A 27,634-nucleotide genomic window follows, 5' to 3' on the forward strand; every position below is an offset into this window, starting at 1 on the left:
TTGCCTTTTTTTGGTAAAAAGTACTTTCTGCAAGTTTTTATTACTGCTTCTGATTCAGCTAACCACCTGCATTTCTTTTATTTAATGAAGAAATTTAAATCAATTGACCTTAAAAGTGAAGAAGAAACCATCAAGTTCATTAAACAACATCTGAAATTAGAGGCGATTCTACGAATAGTATGTGGGGAGGGGGTTCAATCGTTAAAAAGTACAGACTGATGCCTTTAAAAAAGAAAATAAGGTCCTCAAAATCGTTATTGTCTCTTAGTGAACTCCACTAAGAGACAATAACAATTAGTGGATAAAAACGTTGCGCAACATTGCGTAATCCGTTATTCTAAGTACCAATGTTTTGTGGGGGATCTAAAAATTGTCATAAACTAAAAATTTTTGGCATTAAGCGTTTTTAAATCAAATAGATAAAGCCCCTGTTTTTAGATTAAATAGATAAAAAATCCTGTTAAAAATTCAAAAAGAAGTTTTAAATGGACCACCCTAATGTCTGCTTAGTGACCACATCTCGAAGGAGATATCACTAAAATTAAACAAGTTTAAGGAAAACCTAAGAAAGTTATAAAAAAAAGTATTTTATACAAAGCGAATTACTAGACTTGATCTAACAACTTGAGATCTGATACCAATGTTTAAGTTACAAAACAACTTCGGTATATTTGAGTGGAACTCACCCCTAATAAAAGGGGTGAGTTAGAAGAGTGGAACTCAACCATTTATTGTGGGTTATCTTTAATACTAGAGGAAATTTTATGAGAAAGATTAAAAGTTCAAAACTCAGATATTCTTCATTATTTTTTTAAAAAACAGAATAGTAAAGGGGCGGAATAAACTACCTGATAAGATTAAAACAGCAAAATCAGTCGACGAATTGATTTTACTGTTTTTTTTTTTGTTTTTTTTTGCAGAAATATACTATTATTACTAAGTTAAGTTTGTTACTTATTAGCCATTTACAAAACATAATTATATATATGATATATATGCGAGGTTAGAATGGAATAAAGCATAGCACATAAATTTTAATGTTTTGTGTCTACGAAATGTCTTACTTTAGAAATTTTTTCCTATTTAACTTAATTTTGATTCCCTAGTCTGCTTTTTTGCAACAACTTTTAAATAATATTTAATCAGCTTTCTGTGTATAACGAGAAATTTTGTTGGCATACAAACAGTTGCATAGTTTTCATTTTAGTTTTTTTGGTACGCGTACGCGTATTTTAGAACTTTTAATGGGTTGTTAGTAATTAAAGGTGGTCTGTCGTTTTAAGCATTTCAGACATGTGGAAAATAGAGGACTCGAGTTATTATTTATTTAATTTCACAGTTTAATTTTTTTATTTGATAATGCGCAGTCATGTTGTGAATCGCGCATCTTAATCAAATAAACTTTTTTTCCTTTTCTTTATATACAGAAATAGCATCATAAGTATGAAATCGTACTTTTTGATTACGTGCTGTGATTCATTACAAAACAAAAAAAATATATATAAACAAATAAGAATCCACCGCTGTGTTGACCCGCAACACATAGTAGAATGTATAAGAATGTGAAGTGGTACCCGCTGCACAGTCTAAGACTTTAACTTTTTGCAGTACATTAATTCATTGTTTAAGTTGAATTAATTTCATTAATTCGACTTAGATAAAAATAAAAAAATCTAAAGATAAAAAAATATAAACTTTTTATTTGAGGTGCCCATCAGCAAGACAATCTAAGTTACAAAAATAAAAATTTTGAGTTAATACATTTTATATACTGAAATCTGTCATCTATCTAAATATTAGACCAATTTAAAAAATGTTTGTTCCGAAAAATGGACAAAGAAAATTTCTGTTGATGCGCAACTAAGAGTTTAGATATTTTTTTTCTCAAAATCACTTTACTTGGACTTAGCGCGCTTTGCAAATGGGCTCCGCATTTATTCAATAAGTGTTTTTACTCATTTTTAACCTCATTTAGGATTATTAACAAATGCTCACTTTATCAAATAGTTTTTTAGTATCAATCATTAGTGTTATGTTTCTTTCCTTCATAGAAAAAATGTGTTATATGCATCCAGTACTTCCATATCTAACGTATTTCTTTTAAAAATAAAGAAAAAGTTACGTTAGATACTGTAATTAAATTAGTTCATTTTGGAGTTTTTTCGTTGAGTTTTCAAAAAAATTATTAACTAAAATTAAACGAAAAAATAAATCGTTATTATTGCTCTTTGATATGTAAATAAACTTGCAAAATTTATTGCTCGGTTGGCTCTAATCTGTCACAAATATTTAAAAATGTGCAAATACTCAAGTTTCACTGAATATTTTTTAATGTTATTGTATAATAAAAAATAAGTAATATGATTGATACAATGCGATTGAAAAGTTTTTAAGTTTAATAATTAATTTAATAACTAATAATAATTATTATTAAATGGTTGAAATCGATTTAATGTATTTTTAATACTTGTTAGATTGTGTGCGTGTGTGTGTATGTATGTTTGCATGTGTGTGTGTGTGTGTGTGTGTGTGTGTGTGTGTTTGTGTGTGTTTGTGTGTGCTTGTGTGAATTGTTTTTTATTATATATATATATATATATATATATATATATATATATATATATATATATATATATATATATATATATATATATATATATATATAAAGCTATAAAAACTGGCTATCAAAACTGTTAGCTGTGAATGTTCGAAATTTACTTCACTCCGCACTTATTTTCGACAGTTTTGTGTGTTTTCATTTTTTGTTTATTTTCTTCGTTACGGTTTAAATTTTGTTGTCTTGAATAATTCAAAGTTTATTGATCACTTAGTGAGATCTGTAAACCAATATCAAGAACAATTATGCAATTCAAAATCCTATAATCATCTTCATTATGAGTTACTAAGTGTGGAAGCGTCTTTCGCAGTGCATACTATAAAGAAAGAAAATGGAAAAAAATAAATCAAGAATTCTACGCTTTGTATTTCACAAGAATGAAAAACAGGCCGTAAGTAAACTCCTGTATATAGTATAAGTTGTTTGGATAAAAACTTGCGTTTACATTTTTGCAACCTTGAAAATACGTTTTAAATATTTTTAAATGAATCCAAAATGCAAAAAATATTTTTTTGATGGTTTAATTCAAAATTTTTGGTGTAAAATTTTGCAAATATAAAAGTCATATTTGATTCTGGATATTCATAAGAGTTTACCATTACTTTGGTTCGATAAGGTTTTTATGTGAAAATTTATAATAGAACTTTTATGGTTTTAGAATAATTTTTTCGTGTGAAAATTTACTTTTTGCAGTGTGTTTTAACACAAAAATATTTTACGCAATATCTTTGCAACTTCCACATTACTTTCTACTCAAATATTTTTTACGCAAAACACTAAAAGCGTTTTTGTTAAAGTAGATTCTTTTAAAAGTAGCCTGTTATTTTTAATTATTTTTTTTACAGTTATTCATAAGTTCCCATAAGTAAAATAAGTCTTTTAAAAGAAATCACGTGTCACGCTGGACTTTTACGGAATAGCTGCAATGATCCTTTACTTTATTCTCAACACACGTATCAACGATGTGTGTTAAGAATAAAGTAAAAACACACAATTATACGATGTCTTTTTATTTAGGAAAAATCAATCAAATAATTGATTATAAAAAAGAAGTATGAAATCAATTTCGATCTAAACTTAATAATATTGTTTAAAATGACAACCGTTACATTAGAGAAAAACAACCCAAAATTTAAAAACGATAAAATGTAAAAAACCATTTTATATTTTGCATTTTATCATCATTATTTTTTTTTATTTGGTTTACTTCACAATTAAAAAATAGAAAAAGTTTTGTAAATATAAATTAAATTCTTGGGACAAAAACTTCAAAAATAAATAATGAATAGCTTAGTTTCTTTTAATTTTATTATACTGCTTTAATATGTTTGCATGCAAATTTTTTAAAGATTTTCTTAATTTAAAGATTGTGATCAACAGCCAACCTGAGTTATCTTTTTGCACTGCCACTATTTTTAAAAGCAAATTTGCCTAAAAAGTGCAGAAAATCATAGTTTAATTATGATAATAATACATTTATTATAGTTGAATATATAACCATGACAATGATATTTATTCTAGCTGTATTGATAAGAAATCTCTTCAATAAATTATTATCTGTAAGGTATGCAGTTTGGTAAACGAACAATTTTTGATTAATATAACAAGGAAATTTTAGTGTGTAAGGTTTTACTAGCTAACAAGTATTTAAGGCAATGGGTATTTAAGATAACTATTGTTTAAAATTCGGAAAAGTTATGCAACTAATTGTGCGACTAAATAATTTATATTTTCTTATGGTAAGATTATAATCTCTCCTTGTGTCACGCTTTAAACTTTACATTTTCCATTTACTGCTTCAAGTTTTTAAGAACCGCTATAAAATCAATGTAAAAAAAACTATTGTTAAAAGATTATTAAACAATAATGTATGACATCAACATTCATAATGCCAAATATTAAGTGGAAGTTTTAAGTTGCAATTCAAATGAATGAAGCGAATCGTGGAATGAAATTTTTGAAATTGCAAGACAAATAATTTGAACCAGCAAAAACAAATCACTTACTAAGATTGCTATTTTTAAACGGACTTTTGGTACTAACCTTTGTTTCAGAGATTTAATACGACGTTTGACAACAAGCTTGATTAATATGATTAGTATAGAAGCTTAAAAAAATTGTTTTTGTTGGGTGGGTTTAGTAAATTTTTGTCAGTGTGAGAGGCCTTAAAAAACTTCTTGCGTCAAAGAAATTTTAATGTTAAAAAACCTTTTTATGTTTCATAAAGCTTTTTTTAAAGTTTTCCTTTTTTTTTTTTATTGATTATTTTTTTACTTTTTAGTTTGCTATATATATATTTTTTTGTTGGCCCTTTCTTCTTTTTATATATATATATATATATAATTTGTTTATTTTTAACTTGGTTTTCGTTGTTTTTTACATTTTAATTTTTTTCGTCTTTGAAGTTTTAACAGTAAATATAAAAAAAAGGTTTTATATTGCTCTTACATCTTTTGTTTTCATGCTTTTCTTTTATATCGAGTAACAGCAGAAAAAAGCAATTTATTCCCTTAAGATCAGAAATAGCCTAAATTTAAAACGTCTGTTTTACTGAAGAGCCTTTTGAAAGTTTTAATTGTTTGTATTTACCTAATTTTTGATTATGGGAATATTATTTTTTGCGACATTAGTTTTGTATGTACAGATGTAGTAATTCTAAACCAAATGGCATTATTTGTATGATGCAATTTGGTTATTCTTAATACCAAGTATTTTAGACATAAACTAATTCTGATCCAAAGGGATGATTTATTCGTTATTTTCAAAAACAAAATAATTGGAATATTATTTTATTAGCCACTAATTTTTTTTTGGCCCATTTATATACTTAGATATTGAATCGTTTTTTTATACGATTAGTGCAAAAAAAAGGTTGTTTTATGCAAAAGATAAAAAATAAAAAAAATAGTTAAAAAGTTCGGGAAGGCTCAAATAAAAAGATACCATATACTATCAGATGCCTTTTTTATTATCATTATTTTTTTTATTTTCATTATTTAATAATTTTCAGATTGTATGTTAGACTTTTATTTACCAGATGTCTGTAAATGTTACATGAGAAAAAATGTTTTCTTTATATTATAAACAAGTCACGTTTTAATAATGGTTGGATATGTTTATTTAGTTACATGTAATTTTATTTTAGAGATGAGTATGTATATAAAAAAAAATTATCGTTGTTTGGTAATCATTAATCTATTATGCCATGTTTTTGTTGATGTTGTTGTCGTGTTGTTCTTAATGTTTTTGTAGCTGATATCTTCATTTTTCTTAAGTTTTTAATTAATGATTTATTTTGTTTTATGTTAAATGAATATTTGTAAAATGTTCATTTTAACATTTTTAAAGTTTTACTCATAATGCAAATAGTTTTTTTTAACATCTGGCTATAATTCTTTAACTTTAAAGTAATTCTTAAACAAAAAGATTTCTTAAATAATAATTCTGATTAAAGAATCATTATTGATTGTACTTTAGGGTTCTTATACCCACGATAAACTTTATTTATATAAATATAATGATTTTTTAAATACACTTTTGGATTGATTGCCATTAAGTAAAAGAAAAACAACTAAAGACTTTCATAAAATTTTAGCCTTTATGCTTGTTCCTGACAATATGTTTTCAAAACAGCGACTTATTACTACGGCTGAAAATATGAAAAGAAAATCTAAATAAGTGCGCATAATCGCAAAAAAAGAAACGTATCCGTAAAACGATAGGGTAAGGTTCTTGGTTATATTTAAGTCTAAGGTTATGGTTTGGGGTTATGCTGAACATTTTGGTTATTAATTTGCACTTAAGTATTTTGCATAAAGTTTTCTGTTATTATCTTTATTATTATTTGGTTTCAAAAGAAAAATTGCATGACTAGCAGTAAATAAATAAATACTTTTCTTTTTCATTAATAAATTTGTTTTATTAGCTACATTTATTGATTTGGTCTCCAAAACAAAAGTGTTTCATTTTGATTTGATCTCTAAAATAAAATCTTTGAGAAGTTTGAAAATCATTCAACTTGCGAGTTTTTCAGTTTGCTACAATTAAACGGCTCATTGTATTTCAATTTAAATCTTACACTTACTTAATTTAAAGTTAACGAAAAATGTGTAATTTGGTCTATGAACTTTGATTGTTTAAAAAAATTTTATTTTAAAATCTGCCGGTTAATGAATTGTTCCCAGATCTTCTTTTGTTCACTTTAAAAGCTCTCACAATAAAAACAAAACAAATGTGATTTAAGAAAAGAAAAAAACGTAGACTCTAAATAAGTAGAAAAAACTCTTTGGAAAAACTGTTTTTTTTAATTATAAAAATCCATCCTATTTACAAATGGAATATCCGAGTATTTATTTGGAATATTATGTGAGTATATTATTCTATATTCGAAGACTTCTTATTTTATTGCAATAAAAACTTCAATATAGGGAGGGGGATTTAGGTTAGCGTTGTTTTTGTTTATTTATTTTAATGAAAGATTTTTTTATAAACTGTAATATGGCGTTTTCGGCGTTTGTTTCACTGTTCGTCTTTTCTTAACAAACATTTTTGCATTAAAAATGGTAGTTATTTTTATTTGTTTTTATGTGTTTTTTTATCTTGTTTTTTTATTCAATTTTTTACTTTAAAACCGCAGAAGAAAATATTCGCTTTAAGTATTGTCTAAAAATTACGTTGAAAATTATTGCCGAATAACAAACCGATAAACATACACAGCAGATAAACAAAATAAGATTGCTTTTTTTATATAAATCGTTTTTATATTTTTCATTGTTATTACTTTTTTACATTTAATTATCTCTTTTCAAGATTTAAATAAATTAAATTAGGATACAACATATCTTAGCAACAAAAGTCGTTTTTTAAACACTCAACGTGTTTTTGGGTATGTAATAAATAGTTTTAGAGCAGTACAATTTAACCAGCTTAATATTAGTCCAATGCATTTTCAATAGTTGGACCAACAAAACAATTTAGTTGGTTGTATTTTTGCGAGTCAACGTTAGCACCGTGCATGTTTCACTTGGTTAGGTTAGCATTGCATTACACCAGTGTCTAACCTAGCATTTCATACTTCTCACCCGTTAGGGACTTACCTAAAATAAAAACTTTTACTGAAAAATGTTATCATTTTATGCAATTTGCATTAAATGCATTTGGATTTTACCGCAATTTGGGTTAAATGCAGTTGGATTTACCGTAATTTGCGTTAAATGCAATTGAATTTACCGCAATTTGCGTTCAATGCAGTTGGATTTATCGTAATTTGCATTAAATGCAATTGAACTTACTGCAAGTGATCCGTGCTTCAACCCATTTATGAGCAAGAGACATCATACCGATGACATCGGTGTGATGTCTCATACATATAAATGCTCTTCCGCAGTGCTCTGTGATAAGACAGTAAGGACCTCTTAAGACATTTAATATATATATATATATATATATATATATATATATATATATATATATATATATATATATATATATATATATATATATATGGTAATCTACTCATGACCAATATAGCTTATGACCTTGTTGACATTACCTGCTCTTGAGCTATTGAGTAAACTTTTGGGATTTTTGAAAAGCAAATTGTTTTTTTTTAATTTTTTCATCACTTTCTTGTCTAAAGACTCACCCATTACTGTTCACTGATTACCGTACCGTTTTAATTTATAGAGTATTTAAATTAAAGATTTTGTGTAGTTATCAAAACATTTGTTAATACATTTTAACAACATAATAAAATAACAAAGTGTTACCAAACAACTTTAATAATATTGCTACAATATACAGTGGGTTGCATAAATATAGAGTCAGTTGATTTTTAATAAGATTTTTTTAATGTTCTTTTAAATTTTAAAGCAAACAAAAATGTCACGAATTTAAATTGCTTTAAATTTTATTAACAATGGTTTTATAAACAAAATAACGAAAAAAGTTTTTAAAAAAAAAAAATTTAAGATTTTTTATGAGAAATATATACAACTGTTAAAAAAAACAAAAAAAACAGAGCAAAAATATAGAGTCAGGGTGCATTTTAGTATTTTGTATGCGCACCACGAACTTTCACATATGCACGAATACGTCTAGACATAGATTCAACTAGTCGGGTGCATAATTCTCTAGGAAATTCTTTCCAAAGCTTTTCTAACGCCTGCTGTAATTGCGCAACAATGGCTATGCTCTCTTTAACCAATCTCTTGTTTATCCAAACCCAAACGTTCTCAATGGGATTGAGATTTGAAGAACGAGCTGGCCAAGGCATGACCGTAATATTTTTCCAATCAAGCCACCCTTTAACCGAGACTGCAGTGTGAGCCGTAGCGCCATCGTGCTGAAAAATCCATTGTTGTCGTCTTCCGCAAAAAGCTCTGGCTGTTGGCAAAAATTTACTTTTGAGGGTCTCTTTATAGTTGTACTGGTTAATTCTGCTGTTATAAATGTTGTATGACCCTTTTCCTTTATGGGAGAAGTATTCCCATATTCCAACTAATCCTCCTCCGCCTTGTATCTTTGGTACACAAAACGCTCTTTGAACTTTTCACTAGCCAGCCTCTTGATGGTTAATCTTGACTTGTGATTTATCACCTCAAAATTAGATTCGTCACTGAAAATGACTTTGGCTCAGTCTTCTACAAGCCAGTGAAGTCTTTCTCTACACTACTTGAATCTTTTTAGGCGATCTGAGACACGCAAAAGTGGTTTTCGAGCAGCGACATAGCAATCTAAGTCTTTCTTATTTAGGCATCTTCGTACAATCCATCTACTAACACTAACGTTACCAGGCGTATTTGTGGACCCTTCAGCAAGTTCGTGGTAAGAATATTTAGAGTTTTGTCTAACCTTTTGATAGAGATAATTTTAATCTCTTGAAGTTAGCTTTAAAGGCCTACCAAGCCTTGGTAAATCTTTGACATCATTAAGTAGCTTGTGGTTTTTTATCGTTGTTTGTACACATTTAAGCGAAACATTGCACATTCGAGCTATTTCTCATTGGCTTTTTGTTTTATCTTTTAGCAGACCTATAATTTGCCATCGTACCTTGTCTGAAACAGCTTTTTCTGCCATTTTTGCAAAAATAGAATAAAATTATCATTTATAAAAATGATAATTTTTAGTTGACTCTATATTTTTGCTACTATAGAAATACAGGTATGTTCTAATTAAATTAATAATTACTCAAGACTGGTTAACTTAACGAGTTCCAATTATGTACCATTCGATAGAGAATTAATTAATTAAGACATTTAATACGCTTTTAATCGTATTAATTAGTTGGTTTCAAAGATAATTGTGAAATTATCTTTCAAACATTTAAAAAGTAGGTAGCTTAGGTAGCTTCGAGTTACTTGTACCAAGCCATCAAATTCTATCTACTCAACAAACAAAAAATGGATTCATAAAGAGTTCAACTTTTTATCGCTTTTTCTTGCGAATTATATATATTGCTTTTACTATTCTATATTAATTTCTTATCAGGCTAAAATTAGCAGACTAAAAGCTCTCTTTATAAATTGCATTTTGAGCTGACTTTATTTTAAAACAAGAGTACATTCTAGAGTAAAAAAATCTATATAACTCATTTAGGAGCTAAAACATTACTTTTTTTTTGAAACAAATTTTGTGGAAATCCCATTTTAAAGGCAATGTTGACAATATATATAAATATATAAGTATATATATAAATTATGTTAGTGTATTCTACAAACAGAGTGCTCAATGTTCTAAAAAAAACAAAGCAATAATAAATTAGTAAAAATAAGATATAAAAATAAAAATTAGATAAATGTTTTTACTAATTTAAGTATATATATATATATATATATATATATATATATATATATATATATATATATATATATATATATACATGTTAGTGTATTCTACAAATAGAGTGCTCAATGTTCTAAAAGAACAGAGCAATAATACATTAGTAAAAACACTTATCTAATTTTTGATTACTTCAACACTGTGTTTCCTCATCAGTAGGTTCATCAGGAAGATTCTTCCTGATGAACCTACATTGAGCACTCTGTTTGTAGAATACACTAACATAATTTTTATATATATATATATATATATATATATATATATATATATATATATATATATATATATATATATATATATATCAGGAGGGTCAGCAAAGGCATTTGTCCCCCTCCCCTCTTCCCTTTCTCCCACCCCCCCCCCCCCCTTAATAGCTTTTCAATAATTTTGATAAAAATTGACTAAAAAAATGACTGAAAAAAAAAGGTCCTTAAAACTATTTCGGGCCCCTTAATCTAACACTGCCCTTGCCCCCCCCTCCCCCAATATAATTTTTGTTTCTACGGGCCTGTATATATATATATATATATATATATATATATATATATATATATATATATATATATATATATGTATATATATATATATATATATATATATATATATATATATGTATATATATATATATATATATATATATATATATATATATATATATATATATATATATATATATATATATATATATATATATATATATATATATATATATATATATATATATATATATATAATAATGTATAAATAATAATGCACAAATAATTTTTATTGATGTATTTTTTTTGCGACGCATGTTGTTTTCTTGTTACTTTAGCTAGAGTAGTAAGTAGTTTTTAAAATTTTATAAAATTGGAGAGAGAAAACGCATAGTCAGTCATCTTATCCCGGTCACGTGATTAGATGACAGTTTATGAATTTTACATTTCAATTTTTTTTACTTTCAATCTGAAAATTCATGCAAGCAATTAATCATTGTGATAAAACAAACGAACCGACAAAGTATTATTGCTTTTCTTATAATGTAAATGTCACAAATAGTGATTTTGTCAAACACTGAATATTTGCAAGGCACTTAGCCGAAACATCGAAAATTTGACGACACTTAATTATTTTGAGAATTTTACATTGAAATGCATATGTTAACGATGTTGTAGGCTTTTTGTTTCATTAATGACTAAGCTGTGTCACAATTTGTATTGTTTGTTGACTGTTACATCAAATTGTTTTAACTAAAGTTATAAAAATAACCCGCTCAGGTATATCTTACATTTCAGAGGTAATTTTAGAAGTTACTATAGATCATTATAGCATGAAGAACTCCAAACTTAATTAAAAACTTCAACCTGAACTTAAAGCGTGGTTTAACTTTAATGGGAATGTCAAGTATAAGGTTGCCTTTTTATTGATGCACGTTCCAATGTTAATAATAATAAACTCAAAAAATTAAATGCTCTACAATATGTGACACAATTCACAATCTTACTCAGTGAAAGATCAACTCAGTGTAAGTAATCCTCAGTAAAAGGCTGCTTGATACTGATAAACCATCCTTGGGGTAAAAATATATGAAATCATCCAAAAAAAATAATTTTCGACACCCTTACGTCTCAGAATTTGTTTATTTTTACACCACTTGCAGCCCATATCAAAAAAATAATAACTGCGAAAATTTTAGTTATTTAATTTACTTATTTACGACAAACACTGACGTTATAATTGACGTCACGCTTCTTACATTGATGAAACGGTGCAACGTTTCTACAATAAACGAGTGCATAACCTTCTTGCGTGCTCTTCAACCTTCAATCAACCTTCCACAACCAATCTTGTGTGCTCTTCTGATACGAATTAATTCTTTATTAGTTTCGGATATCTAATAAGTAATTAAGTTTCAGTTACTTATAATATTTAAAGAGAATAATAATGTTGTTAATGTTAAGTAGGTTATACAAAACTGAAAAAGTTATAGATGTTTCATTATCCATAAACTATATTGAGTTTATTTAGCTTTATATAATAACTATTATATAGATTGATATAAAACTATACTATTATATATATATATATATATATATATATATATATATATATATATATATATATATATATATATATATATATATATATATATATATATATATATATATATATATATATATATATAACAGACGTCATAACGACGCTTATAAGTATTAGCTTCTATTATATTAAAGCTGTTATATTTATACATCGTAGTGTAATAAGGTATCACAACTTACGCAACAGTTTATATTACATTAACTTGCGTAACGATTTTCGAATCTTCCTTGAATTTTAGTTATTTCTTAAAGATGTGTTTTGAATTGACATTTTCAATCAACTATAATGATATGCATTGAATCCTTTTTTTAAATTGAATTTCTACTAACTGAAGTTTTTATTGAATAACACATTCATTTCATTTTTTATTTAAACAATTTGCTCGTTTAAAAAAAGTTGTGAATTATTTGCTTAAAAATCTCTCTTCACAAATGAGCGAAAAAAAAGAGAACTTTATTAATAAAAGGGGGTCCATAATTATCGATATTGATGAAAACAAAGAATTAAAAGAAATTAGCTTAAAAAATGATTCTAACTTACAATCTGTAAACGAAGGTTTTTTAAATCGAGGGTTTGAAGAAAGCCTAATTTTGACTAAACTTGATGACCGCAATAATATAGACACTTCCAACCTTCATATACAGGATGAAAAAAAGCGTTCAAGGACATTGTATTTTACGCCGCCACAAAGTCCAACATTTAAAGAGCCAATTTCAAGAAAAAATACTTATCGCAGAGACTGCGAAATTTTTGGATGCACTAAAAAGTGTATACTTTCATTGCATGGGTTCTTGGATAATATCATATTACCTTATCAGCATTTTTTCACGATAGTAAGAACTGCTGAAAATGTTGTAGAATTTATGTTGTAATTATGTAGTAATATTTTAACTATTTTATATTAGATGTCAAAATATAGAATAAAATAATTTTTTAATTTTTTTTTAATTGTTTCCAAACACATTTATTTTAATTATTTACATTATAATATTGTATTGAAATAAGGAATTTAAAATTTTTGATCATTTTTAATATAATTTGATTATCAGGGTGACGATTTTGATGGACACAAAACTTCTGGAACATCGTCAGACTTTTGTGAAGAAGATTTAGAAACGCTTAGACTGCAAGCTCTAGAAAAATTAAATCTCGCAAGAGTTAGTAATTATTTTTAAGTTTTAAGAGATTTTATTTTACTATTTTTTTCTATTAGAATACATTTTTAAAGTGTCTTCAATCAAAAATCTGTTAAAAATGAGTTATAAAGTATATTTTTATATTATTTTAAAGTATAATATTATTTATATTATGTACCTTGTTAAAGGTAAAACCAGTTGCATTTGCAGTTCGAGCTAACTATGGCTACAATGGTTCTGAAGATGACGATTCCCCAGTGCATGGGATGGCTGTTTCTTTTGAAGCCAAAGACTGCTTACATATAAAAGAGGTTATTTATTTTATTAGTGTCATGTAAAATCATTTACAACAAGAAAATATATTTTTATATTTTTGAAAAACTTTATTATATATATATATAGTTTTATTTTTGTTTGTTATTATTATTATTATTATTATTATTATTATTATTATTACTATTATTGTTATTATTGTTAATACAGGGTTCCCACTCCTCCTTAAAAACCTTAAATATCCTTAAAAAAAAAAATTCCTTAAAAGTCCTTAAATAACCTTAAAAAAAGTTAAAATTTGACTGCTCTCCTTAATTTCTCCTTACTTTCTTTTTTTTTTATCATCTAAGAAATTTTATTAAAGCAAATGGATTATACTTATCTATAGAAAAGCATATAGTTACTTCTTTGATGAGTTAAAATCCTATACTTTTGTTATATATATATATATATATATATATATATATATATATATATATATATATATATATATATATATATATATATATATATATGTATATATATATATATATATATATATATCATATATCATATATCAACCCTCCGAGTATTAGAGTAAGTTTTTTAATGTATTTTTTTGGCTTTTTGTATTTAACTTTCACTTTCTTTAAATAATTTTATTTTGTTTTCTTAACAATTGAACACCATGCTATACGGGATATATATATATATATATATATATATATATATATATATATATATATATATATATATATATATATATATATACACTTAATTACAACTAAATATATATACTTTAGGGAAAAAACCATTAGCAAGATAATAAACAAACTTCATATAAAAAAGATTGTTTTATTTTTTTCACTAAGTACCTTTAGATGCCTAAATGTAAAAGTAGTTTTCGGAATATTTGGTTAAATAATGATAGTTATACTTCTTGATTTCAGAAAGATAAATATACCAGCCTTGCAAGATGCAAAGTTTGTTTTAAGTCATTCTCATTAGCAGGCATGGGTATAAAGGCTCTTGATGTATAGCAATTGCCTAAAGAGGGTTATGTTGTTGTGTTCAATGAAACTTTGAAATCAGTACCACAGAAGCCTACCTCATCAAAGCAATGTATCATTTCAGATATGCTTCAGAAGGAAGCAGTTTTGAAAGCAGAATTAATTTGGTGTTTAAATATTGTTCAAAGCAAATACTCTTTTAGATCAAGTGAGAATAAGCCTAAACAATTTGCTTTGATGTTTCCAGATAGCAAAATTGCCAGCGACTTTTCATGTGGTCGAACAAAATCTGGCTATATTGTAACTCATGGTCTTGCCCCTTATTTTGAAAAAATTCTGATAAAAGATCTTAACTTGCTGGATAACTTTGTATGTCTTTTTGATAAGTCTTACCATAAAGTTGTAAAGAAGGGTCAAATGGACTTACATGTGCGCTATTGTACAAGATATTATAGTTCAGAGTTCATAGGAAAAGCTGCAGCCCCAGATATTCTAAATATGTTTAAATCCTGCATGACAGGTTTAAATGGTGAAAAAATGATTCAGGTTTCTATGGATAGCCCTAATGTAAATAAACTGTTTTTGGAAATGCTCAACAAAGAACGTCATAACAATGAATTAAATATACTCATTGATATTGCCTGTGGTTTACATACTATCAATGGATCCTTACAAACTGGTGCTAAAGCTACAGATTGGAACTTAAAGTTTATGTCTTCAATGTACCAAATGTCTTTAATGTACCAAAGTCCATCAAGAGCAAGTGATTATGAAAGAATAGCTGAGGCAACAGATTTTCCTTACATATTTTGTGGCACTTGACCGGTTAAAAATCAAAGTGTTGCCAAGAAAGCAATAGAGGTTTGGTCAAAAGTAGTCTTGTTGACTACTGGAAGTCTTTACCAAAGAGTAAGCATTCTGGACTTGGTAAATCAGGGCAAAACACCAAATTTGAACATTTAAATGCTCAAACAAATAAAGTTTTAGTTCCTTTAAAGTTGAAGTTTTTTGAAGAAATTAGTGGCAGTCTAAATACATTTCTTGGTAGGTAATATTTGATCCAGATGCATTTTTATTGCTTTTTATGTAATATATTCTGTTTTATTAGAAAAGTATAGAGATTGAAAATAACATTTTGTGATTTTTTCTCAAAATTTTAAAAATAATATGAAAAGTATATAAAAGATATTCTTTTCATATTATTTTTAAAATTTTGAGAAAAAATCACAAAATGTTATTTTCAATCTTGCTATTTTTTTTTCTTCTAGTTTCTTTTCAAACTGATAAACCAATAACTCCTTTTCTAGTGGCGACTCTTGAAGAACTACTACGCAACTTTTATGCGAAATTCATTCGGTTAGATGTTTCTTTTAAAGGACAAAACTACAACGTCTTTGTTAAAAATAGATTTGTTTAATTACACAAACCGGATTTCAACCGGACAAGCTCAAGTTGAACGTGGTTTTAGCAGCAACAAAAGTCTGATTGATGGCAATATGTCCTAGACACTATAATCTCTTTACGTTCAATTCAAGATTACCTCACATTTCATGGGTTCATGGCTCATGAAGTTGAAATAACAAAAGATTATTTATTTTACTGCAAACAAAGAAAGAAGTATTTTGATGATCAATGTTCAAAAGCCCTGTCTATAGAAAAAACATTGAAAATGGAAGCAAAAGGAAACGTTATGGAAGATATTGAAATTGTCAATACTTAAATTTGACAGAAATTATTTATAATTGAGAATTTAAAAAAGTCATCTGATAAAACTGGATTTTGTGCTGAAAAAATAATAGCCTTAGGTTTATGCCTTAAATATAAATATTTTTTTAGTTTATATCACTAAATGCAGTGTCATTATTTAATGGTTCCTTTTCCATTTAGATCAGATTAAAGCTGATATATCATAATTTAATGCATTAAAAAGAGCCACTTGCAAAAAACAAGAGTTACTAGAGAAGCTATATGTTAAAAAAAAGAAACTTGTTGGAAAAAAAAATTAACATATTCGTTGACGACAATGATATATATATATATACACGTATATATACATTTATTTATATATATATACATACATATATATATACATATATATATATGCATATATATTTATATATATATATATATATATATTCATTTATGATAGTTTATTTATTTATATTTAAAATTTAGGTAAAAAAGAAAGATTCTGTTTTTAATATAATTGTTTTATCCTTAATTCTCCTTACTTTTTCCTTCAAAAAATTGTCATTCGCGACCGAATCTCCTTAAATATTAGGAAAATATCTCCTTAAATCTCCTTAAAATCCTTAATTTTAGCCCCAGTTTTAATAGTGGGAACCCTGTAATATTACTATTATTGTTATTATTGTTATTATTATAATTGTTATTATTATTATTATTATTATTATTATTATTTACAGTGTTTTTTATATTGTTATTGCCATTAAGGGTATTCATTTTTCAACCTTATATTATGAAGCATTTTTTGTTACTTTTTAATATGTTTTTATTTTAAAGTAAAATTGTTTATTCAATCAAGATACTTTTCCTTTTTTTTTTTTTTTTTCTTTCTTTTTACTAAGTAAAGAGTGTTGCACAATAATTTTATTGAAAGATTGGTAAAAGTTATGGTATAAAAAAACCAATTAAATTTTTTTTATTTATTAGTGGATTTCATTTTTTAATAGAGATGTCACAAATAGTGATTTTGTCAAATACTGAATATTTGCAAGGCACTTAGCCGAAACATCGAAAATTTGACGACACTTAATTATTTTGAGAATTTTACATTGAAATGCATATGTTAACGATGTTGTAGGCTTTTTGTTTCATTAATGACTAAGCTGTGTCACAATTTGTATTGTTTGTTGACTGTTACATCAAATTGTTTTAACTAAAGTTATAAAAATAACCCGCTCAGGTATATCTTACATTTCAGAGGTAATTTTAGAAGTTACTATAGATCATTATAGCATGAAGAACTCCAAACTTAATTAAAAACTTCAACCTGAACTTAAAGCGTGGTTTAACTTTAATGGGAATGTCAAGTATAAGGTTGCCTTTTTATTGATGCACGTTCCAATGTTAATAATAATAAACTCAAAAAATTAAATGCTCTACAATATGTGACACAATTCACAATCTTACTCAGTGAAAGATCAACTGTGTAAGTAATCCTCAGTAAAAGGCTGCTTGATACTGATAAACCATCCTTGGGGTAAAAATATATGAAATCATCCAAAAAAAATAATTTTCGACACCCTTACGTCTCAGAATTTGTTTATTTTTACACCACTTGCAGTCCATATCAAAAAAATAATAACTGCGAAAATTTTAGTTAAAAATACCAATGGGTTTCAGAGATATCGTCACTTGAAATAATGCTGACTCAGCATTTTAGTGATTTTCTGAAGTGACTACAAAGCAACTTTGACATACAGTATCTTCATAATGGCTTGGGGAAGTTTCCTAAAATTTGGTACTCTAATAGATTTTAACTTGAGGAATCCAAAAAAAGCACCCTCAAGACTCCATTATCTCAAGAAATGCCTCATTTTTCCAATTTTGTTCAAAATTATTGACTTGTAAATTAGTGATTTTTGGAGGTAAAATAAAGACTGTGGCCCAAAATCCCGAGTAAAAAGTTTAATTGTATATCATTATTTCATCTTAGGTCTACTGAAAAAAATATAGATAAAAAATAAATATAGATAAAAAATAAGATTCATCAATTGTCTCTCTAATACGTGATCAAAATTTGCATTTAAAAATGGTGTCCTTTCAGAAAAATTTTTTAACAAAAGCAATTAAAATATTTTTTAAAAAATTTATTTGAATAAAACATCAAATAGTGTTATTTATTGACTAGTTTAGGATATTTATAGTCATGGGCCAAGGAAGACGCCCTCCCCCCCCCCCACGGGAGGCCCTCACACCGCCCCCTATCTCCCTAGATTTTTTTTTTTTTTTTTTTTTTTTACATAAAATGAATAAATAATAGTTGATTGTTAAAATACATTTTAAAAACATATTTTTTCAGTTTAAGTTAGAGAAACAGTTTATTTGCGTTACTTCAAATCGATAAATACTTACCTCTTATTTCAAAGATCTTTCTACGATTTTAAATCATAAATTTTAAAACCAAAAATATTAAAACGTTTTTAAAGCATTTTGACAATCAATATCTTTATGTAGTTTTAGACTAATATAGTCATTGACATAATAAGATGGGAGTGATTTGTGATTTATTTAAACCTTCACCCCTCCTTCTCAGCCTACAATTCAAGAATTTGAAAAAAATAAAAGACATTTTAAATGCAAAATAGGTAAATGAAATAAAAACAAAATTATTTTAAACATAATTAATTTTTTTTTGTAACCAACAGTTTATATTCTTCAAATCTAAATCAGATATGTTGTATGTACGACCTGATATTGTTCGCGGTGTAGAAATTAGGCATATAACTTCAGAATTGAGCACCCAACTCTTATCAGTTCTCATTGGCCAAAAGAAGTTTTTACCTGGTCCATGTGGATGCATGAATCTGACTTTTATATCAAGCTCACTTACATCTTCAGCAATCCCTACCCACCAAAATCCATCATAAAAACATGCAATATAATTCATTTTTTTAATATTTATTGAAATATCTACATAATGTTTGCTTTTTGGAATGATATCAAATATTTCAGTGCATGCATCAGTACTTATTTTTTTATAACTTATAGTGTTTGGAGCAATTGGAATAAAATGATGATACATCCTTGTCATCCTTGTCATCCATCCTTGGAACTGTTCTTCCACCTAAATATCTTTTTTCTAATTGTGCTCGTGTTTGATCAATTTCTTCTTTTGAAAATAACTTAAAATAAATTCCATTTATCTTGGCTTTACAAAAGGAGTACATTAAACTAACATCTAAAATCTGCCCAGTAGTTAATTGTTTTAGACTTTCTTGACATACTACTCTTTTAACAGTCCCACCAATACCATCACAGGGGGATTTACCATGACTGGTAGCAAAAAATACCCATTCAGCATTTAAATCAAAGTCTTTACTGTGATGACAAAGATTGATTAAATTTTTAAATTGTGCTGCACAACCATTGGAAAAGTATTTCACACTTGATACATCAGGTAGATTTTCTTTGATATATCTAGTTATATCTTCCTGAGTCTTGTAAATAAATCCTGTGTCATGATCAACATCTTCTGAAAGGTAACAAAAAGATTTATGTTTGAGAAGTTTGTTCTCTATAAAATAAAGTACAATTGTATAAAGTGAGCATTGACTTTTGCTTCAGTGATAACTTTGAACCTCACCCTGAACAACATATTGATAGTTTTCAGCAAAATCTCCTAAAATTAAGCATTCGTTTTGGTTAAGATTTTCTTTACAGTTTTTTAAGTATCTACTTTGTGTTTTTGCAATATATGAATGAGTGGTAAGGTTGTCAATGCTGTCACATAATAAATCATTAAATTCATCTAGTAGCAATGACTGTGAAAGTAGTGTTGTACGATCGGTACTCTGCCATTGCTTAAATACTACATCTTCATGCTCATGGTCAATAAACTCCTGCACTAAAAAACTTTTTAACACTTCAATACCAGGGCCTTGGTTACATCGATGCAACATACATTCTGCATTTTCAAGAGAGCAAACAATCAATGCCATGAAATCTTTATAACTTTTATTCCACCTAATGGCATCAATGAGAAATTTATTATTTTGGTGATGTATGCAAACACATACATTGTGGGTACCTGACGCATTAGTTGTAATACACCATTTAGGTTTAAGAGTACAAAATTTTGACAAACTGACTTTGACGTTAGGGTAGTCTTTTTTAAATGCAACATGTAATTCATTAAGATTGAGTAGCAATAATCTTTTTTGAACATGTTGATTTTTCTTAATACTTACATAATCTTTTTTTCCTGGCATCATTCTTGAAAATTCATCACTTTGATAAAAGTTAATCACTAAATTAACTGTTTCTGGTGAAAGTGGGTTTCCAGTTTTTTTTCCGGGTAATGATAGAATTCCATTCTCATTTTTAACTTTTCTTGCTGTTCCAACAAGATACTCAGACACTTCAAAGTAGCTTGATATCTTTTTACGTGTCCATGATTTTGGTGCGAGTGTTAACATTTGCACCTTATGGCAATAAGAGTCAGTCTCTGAAATTTTGTTTTTTATTTCATACATTAAAATGTCTAGATCATGGTCATTGTTAATGTTGTTGTTTAAAATAGGGCTTTTTATTTCTGTTGTTAAAAAAGTTTCTTTAATATTATATGCTAATGAGACCATTTTTGCAACTCTGTCAATAGTGTTCTCAAACTTTTGTTTTGCTGCAGGCAATTTGCTGTGTTTCGAAAGACTTTTTAGTTTGACTGGTGAAATTCCAAACAATTCTATAGTGGTATCTAACTTAATTTTTTTCTCACTTTTGGATTCCCATTCCTCCTGTAAATTTAAATCTTCATCAGTTTCTATTGCTTTTTTGTAACATTTACTGCAGAATTTCCAACCTGGGGTTACATAAACATTATTTTTTTGCAAATAGTTTGCCATGTCTATGGAAATCTTTATATTACCTAAAAAACAAATTTAGTTTTTACATGGTTAAAATAACTGAAATTATCAAACATTTTATAAATAATAAATTGTTTTCTTTTAATTTCCATATCAATTCTGTTGTAAATAAGGTAAGATTACCTTTTATAGCAATTTGTTTACTTTCCTTGTGTGTTCCAAAAGGATTGCAACACTTTGTAATTTTTCTCTCAAAATATTTTCCATAGAATTGCTCATGATAACAACATATAATTCTTATTGAACTATATTTTTCCTTTAAATTTGCTCGCCATATCAGGCCTTGTTTTAAACTGTTACGCCTAGAGCGATTTACGTACGCCTTAAGCGATTTTTACGTACGCGTAGAGCGATTTTGGTTAAGCTACTTTTTATCATTTTTTAACTTTTTCAATTATCGGTAAGATAAAAGAAGCAATTAATTTTTAAAAAAACCGCATTAACTTTTGAATGACGATATTTAAAAATATTCGTTACAAAAGTTTGAAAGTAGTTACGTTAAAATTAATTGTTGTAACTTTTTATTGCGATGATATTTCTTATCTTTTTATAACGATTATATTCAACGTAATTTTACGCTAACCTTTTATCTAAATATTTTACAAAATGAAAAAAGTTCGCCAATCCTTAACTAAATATTTTTTGCAGATGATTTTAATAAAAAATACAGTATAAAAACTCAACACAAATCTATATTACAAAAAACATTGATAGTGACGATGATCTTTTAACAGATAGTCTTCGCGAACTAATCATGTAATAAAAAAAAATTATATATTCTAAAAAATTATAAAAAATTATAAGTTTATATTGATAAATGAATTCTTTAAGCTTGATTTTGACTTTTTTAACAGTATATTTTATTTAAGTAGGTACGCAAATAAAAACAAATATTGTTCAATAAATAAATTGAACGTTTCTTAACAAAGATTACCTCATATTTATTCTCCTTTTTATTTTATTACTCTAAAATAAATTGCTTGCTAACAAAAAAAAAAGAGTTTTGTAATAAAATTAAAATACTTTTGAGTTTGTTTATAAGTTAAGAAACTTAATTTTTTATGAACAATTTTTAACAAATGCTTATTATAAACAGATACGATACGATTTATTAATTATACTTATATTGGTTTATTTGAGTATTTTTTTAAGTTTGCACGATTGCATAGAAATATTTAAAAAGTTTTTTGTTTTGAGAATTATTAACAAAAGAGTTTGCATAGTTAAGACTTTTTTATGTAATTTAATTTTTTTTTTTGTTTAATAAAATTCAAAAAAAAAAAAAATTTAGTTGTTAAAAAAGATTATTATCTATAGCGGTGTTTTTTTGTGTGTTGTTTAAATGTAAAACATTTATAAGATAACGTAAAAAATTTATTGATTAAATTCCTGGCGAACGCGATCTTACTAAGTGCAAAAATATGCTCAAAAGACGCATTAAACTTTTTTGTATTTTTTTATAACGCAAGTGAAAACGCTGAGCAACATAAATATACCTAATATACGAATTATCTTAAAAACCTAACTTATTCTTTGCTAGTCAAAACAAAATCGCTGTTCAAGTAATTAACAAGGGTTTTCCTTTATCAATATGTTAATATTTTTTTTTACTCCAGAAGTTTTAAAAAATAAAAAATAATTGTTTTTTTTATTAAATAACGCAATTACAATTTTTAGAAAATAATGAATATATATATATATATATATATATATATATATATATATATATATATATATATATATATATTACTTCATAATATTGAACTAAAATTGATATTAAAATAATTATTGAAAACACAACAAACTTTTCATAATATATTCACATTTACAACATTTATACATTGTTTTAGTTAATTGAGTTGATTGTTAAATTAAACCAGTTCGCGGTTATTTATTTATTGCGGTAGTTTATAAAAAAAAATAAAGATAAGCCTATGACGTCAAATATCGCGTTAAGCTAATGCATTAAGCACTTTTTTATTTAAAACAAGGCCTGCATATTATTTCTTCTTGTTTTTCACAAGGAAGATCTTTAAATTGAAGAAAACCTTGTTTTCTTGAAAATCCAGTTTTGTGGCAATGAATGTTAAGACTTTTTCCAATGTCACATTTCTCCATATTAATTATTTTTATTATTTATTACCTAACAAAATAATATAAAAACTATAAAATTAAAAGTAATTCTTTAAGAAAATACAAACAAGTAAATACCTTTAAAAAGAACAAAACAAAACTTATGTTTGTTTTTTATATAAAAGGAGGTTTTAAGTCACCAATTTGAAATAATGAAAAATTTTTTTTTTCAAAATTAAAATTAAATTGTATGTTTTTGCATTATTTATTCATTTTATGCAAAAAAAAAAAAAAAAAAAATCTTGGGAGATTGGGGGAGAGGCGTAGGAGCCTCCCGTGGGAGGGGAGGGTATCTCCCTTGGCCCATGACTATAAATGTCCTAAACTAGTCAATAAATGACACTATTTGATGTTTTATTCAAATAAATGTTTTAAAAAATATTTTAATTGCTTTTGTTACAAAATTTAAATTTTTCTAAAAAGACACCATTTTTAAATGCAAATTTTGATCACGTATTAGAGAGACAATTGATGAATCTTATTTTTTATCTGTTTATTTTTTATCTATATTTTTTTCAGTAGACCTAAGATGAAATAATGATATACAATTAAACTTTTTACTCGGGATTTTGGGCCACAGTCTTCATTTTACCTCCAAAAATCACTAATTTACAAGTCAATAATTTTGAACAAAATTGGATAAATGAGGCATTTCTTGAAATAATCGAGTCTTAAGAGTGCTATTTTTGGATTTCTCAAGTTAAAATCTATCAGAGTACCAAATTTTAGGAAATTTCCCCAAGCCATTATGAAGATACTGTATGCCAAAGTTGCTGTGTAGTCACTTCAGAAAATCACTAAAATGCTGAGTCAGCATTATTTCAAGTGACGATATCTCTGGAACCCATTGGTATTTTTAACTAAAATTTTCGCAGTTATTATTTTTTTGATATGGACTGCAAGTGGTGTAAAAATAAACAAATTCTGAGACGTAAGGGTGTCGAAAATTATTTTTTTTGGATGATTTCATATAATTTTACCCCTTGGTTTCTAGCAACACCAGTGATGGTTCATTTCCACTTAAGAAAAAATAATGTAAATGAAAACAATTTAACCAATCTCTACAAAATTTATGCACACATCAAGATGTGGAAAAGAAAAGTCCAACTGCAAATGTAATTAGTTTTTACATGAAACTGTTTGCTTAAATTGGACAGCAAACACTTACAAGTGGTGGCAACTGCAAAATATTATCCTAACAGAACTTGCTAAAATTTTATTATTAATTGGCCCCGGCTTCAGCTAAAATTGAGACTTTTTGCAATCCCAGTGGCAGTGTACATAGTGAATCGCTATTTTTGAAAGTATGTATATATTATGTACAATTCATATGCTATCATCAAGCAATGAAAATATTTTTATTGTAAATTACCATCTATAGATTTTAAATATCAAATATGCTAATTATTTGTTAAAATAAAAAATTATATGCAATCCTTTTTTTTTATTGTTAAAATCTAGTATTCAACTAAATAGTTTGCAATATTTAGCAGAATACTGTATAGTAGAAAAAGTGGCAGAATAGACTGAGTACCGAATAGTCACCAAATATTTGTGACATTTCCAATTTTTAAGTAAAAAAATTGGAAATGTCACAAATATTTGGTGACATTTCCAAATAAAAAAAAGAAAGCTGTTTAAGTAAAACTACATTATAAAATCTTAAATCATCTTTAAACAATTTGAAATTTTAATGTTAACTTATTTACAAATTATCAAAGACTTAACCCAAAAATATCTATTATTTAAAAAACTTTGTAATTAATAAATTTGATTCGAGAAAATAGAATTTGAATGGGATTTAAGCTGCCTGTTAGATTTTTTTTGCTTAATTCCTTCTTACCATCTTGGTTAAGTTTAATTGTTTATTCTTCTAAAGGTTTTTCTATGTGTTTTTCCATACTGTTACCAATATTAAATCTCTCTGCATCAGGTTCAATTCAGCAATTAGTTAATGCTTTTGTAACAATTCTTCTGCACTTCACATTACACCAAGTTTATTAACTATATTAATAATATTCTTATCTATTACAAACAATTAAAATCAGAAGATTTAATTTAAGTTCTGGTTTTTATTTCTCTGATGATCATGATTTAAACAATTTAAGCAACTGCTTTCAAACATTTTTTTTTAATATATAGCATTGCAACCCTTGGCATTAAGAAAAATGAGGACCTCAAACTGTTAGAGGTTGGTAAAAAAAATTTGACACAAAGGCGTTACCATGAAACATTGAAACAAGGTTTGCATTTTTTTTTGCCAACCTCAAACACTTTCAGGTCGGTGTTGCTGAATGCCAACCCTAATTCCGAGGGCTGCCATTGACTAATTAATTTGTTAGTTAAATTTTTTAGTATCAAATTCCAAGCACCAAGATTTATTTTTAAAAGTTTGTAATGTGGGAATGTAATAAAATGTTTTTATTGATTTCCCTTAAGAGTTTTTAACCTAACATGATTATATAATGTTTATGCATTTTTTTTTTAATGTTTAATCAAAAAAAGTTACCTATATAAATAAATCTTCCATTTTCAGAAATTTAACAATGATTGGTGGATAGGAAGAGCTGTGAAAGAAGGACATGACATCGGATTTGTACCAAGGTAATCATTAAACAAATTTTTATATAGTTGAGTTTTTAAAAGTGTGCGAGTGTAAATCACTAACTGTACACTAAGCAGGGATCCTATTTAGATCTTATATAGATCTTTGGTCATTTATGTTTAAAGCAATATATTTAGCAAAGAACATTTTTTATCACAATTTAATGTTTGTGATAATCTTAAGTTAACTTATATAATGGTTCTAAGGATAAGGTTTTTTTTTTCAGTTGTATATATGTTTTAGTATATGTTAAAGGCTTTTATATGAGCTTTCGTATTTTTACTATATTTTATTTCCTTTTTTTAAGAAAGCTAGCTTGTACTTAATTTCTCTTTTGTGGGATTCATTTGTGATTTCTTTTATGACAGTCCTGATCATGATCTTCTGGGTTTAGGCAGGTGCAGAAGTTTTAATTCCTTCTTGCCGGTTTCGAATGAATCCTTATTCTACCCCATGGTTTTCACTTTCTTATTCAGGTGTTCTTTCTAAATATGATTATTTTTTTCATCTTTTTTACAAAAGCTCTCTTGAGAATAAGCTTCTATTTATTATTGCAAGAAATCAATGCAGAGGGGCACTTCTGTTGCTAAAGTAATTTCTTTCTTAAACTCTTCTACTTCTTGTGGCCAAGAATACATTCCTGTTATAGTCTTACAAAACTGTTCTCCATAATTCCCTTCTGAAAATCGCATCTTGCACTAAGTGACTGAGTTAGTGAAAATAACATCTAGCACTAACTCATGTTAGACTTACAACCAATTGTTAGTGGTTTGTTTTACACACTTATAAAAAGCTGCAACAAAATCATTTAAAGTTTGTTATTATTAGCTAATTTATTGCACTTTTGTTAATGTTATTAGCCATGCACAATTATTATTAGCCATGCATTATTTTTCAAATGTGATACTTTAAAAATAATTTACACTGTTAAAGGATCTTATATTAAATGCAACAAAGTTTAATAAGTTAAGTAAAAAGTAAGATACTTTAGGGTAAACAATGAAACTCTGGTAAACAATTTCTTAAATGACATGACTGGATAACTTTAAGGTTAGTTATCCAACATGCCCTCTCTCAAATTGTTTAGCAAGTATGCATAATACAAGTTGTAGTTTAGAAATGTTCATTTCTCTAATAAAGGATTTCCCAACCTTATGCCAGCAGGCACCATGGCACCCACTGAACTATTCATATGTGCCCATCACTATTCGACAGTGAAATAATTTTTTCATAAACATTAATTAAAAATATGAATTGTTTTTATTTATTTTTTAGAGTCTTAATTTTTTTTGAGTGCCTAGGTTTATTACATACAAATAGCCTACCCATATTTTGAAATGTGCTCTCGAGTACGA

At 26.7% G+C, this 27,634-nt stretch overlaps 1 protein-coding gene across 9 annotated transcripts in view; it reads left to right on the forward strand.

The window, feature by feature from the left end:
- Positions 1–27,634, forward strand: part of LOC100200117 (voltage-dependent L-type calcium channel subunit beta-2) — a 93,475-nt gene that overhangs the window by 48,786 nt on the left and 17,055 nt on the right. For 3 of the 9 annotated variants that reach the window (XM_065799174.1, XM_065799173.1, XM_065799172.1), the window contains 3 exons: positions 13,585–13,692; positions 13,860–13,982; positions 26,211–26,278. In XM_065799174.1, the coding sequence (XP_065655246.1) occupies positions 13,585–13,692; positions 13,860–13,982; positions 26,211–26,278 (299 nt within the window). Of the gene's footprint in view, positions 1–2,831; positions 3,009–5,703; positions 5,723–6,855; positions 6,983–7,020; positions 7,180–12,886; positions 13,369–13,584; positions 13,693–13,859; positions 13,983–26,210; positions 26,279–27,634 lie in introns of those variants that run through there. The other 6 variants (XM_065799175.1, XM_065799176.1, XM_065799179.1 and 3 more) reach the window with 5 other exon arrangements.

The sequence above is a fragment of the Hydra vulgaris genome, chromosome 06 (genome assembly GCF_038396675.1).
Source record: "Hydra vulgaris chromosome 06, alternate assembly HydraT2T_AEP".
NCBI lineage: Eukaryota > Metazoa > Cnidaria > Hydrozoa > Anthoathecata > Hydridae > Hydra > Hydra vulgaris.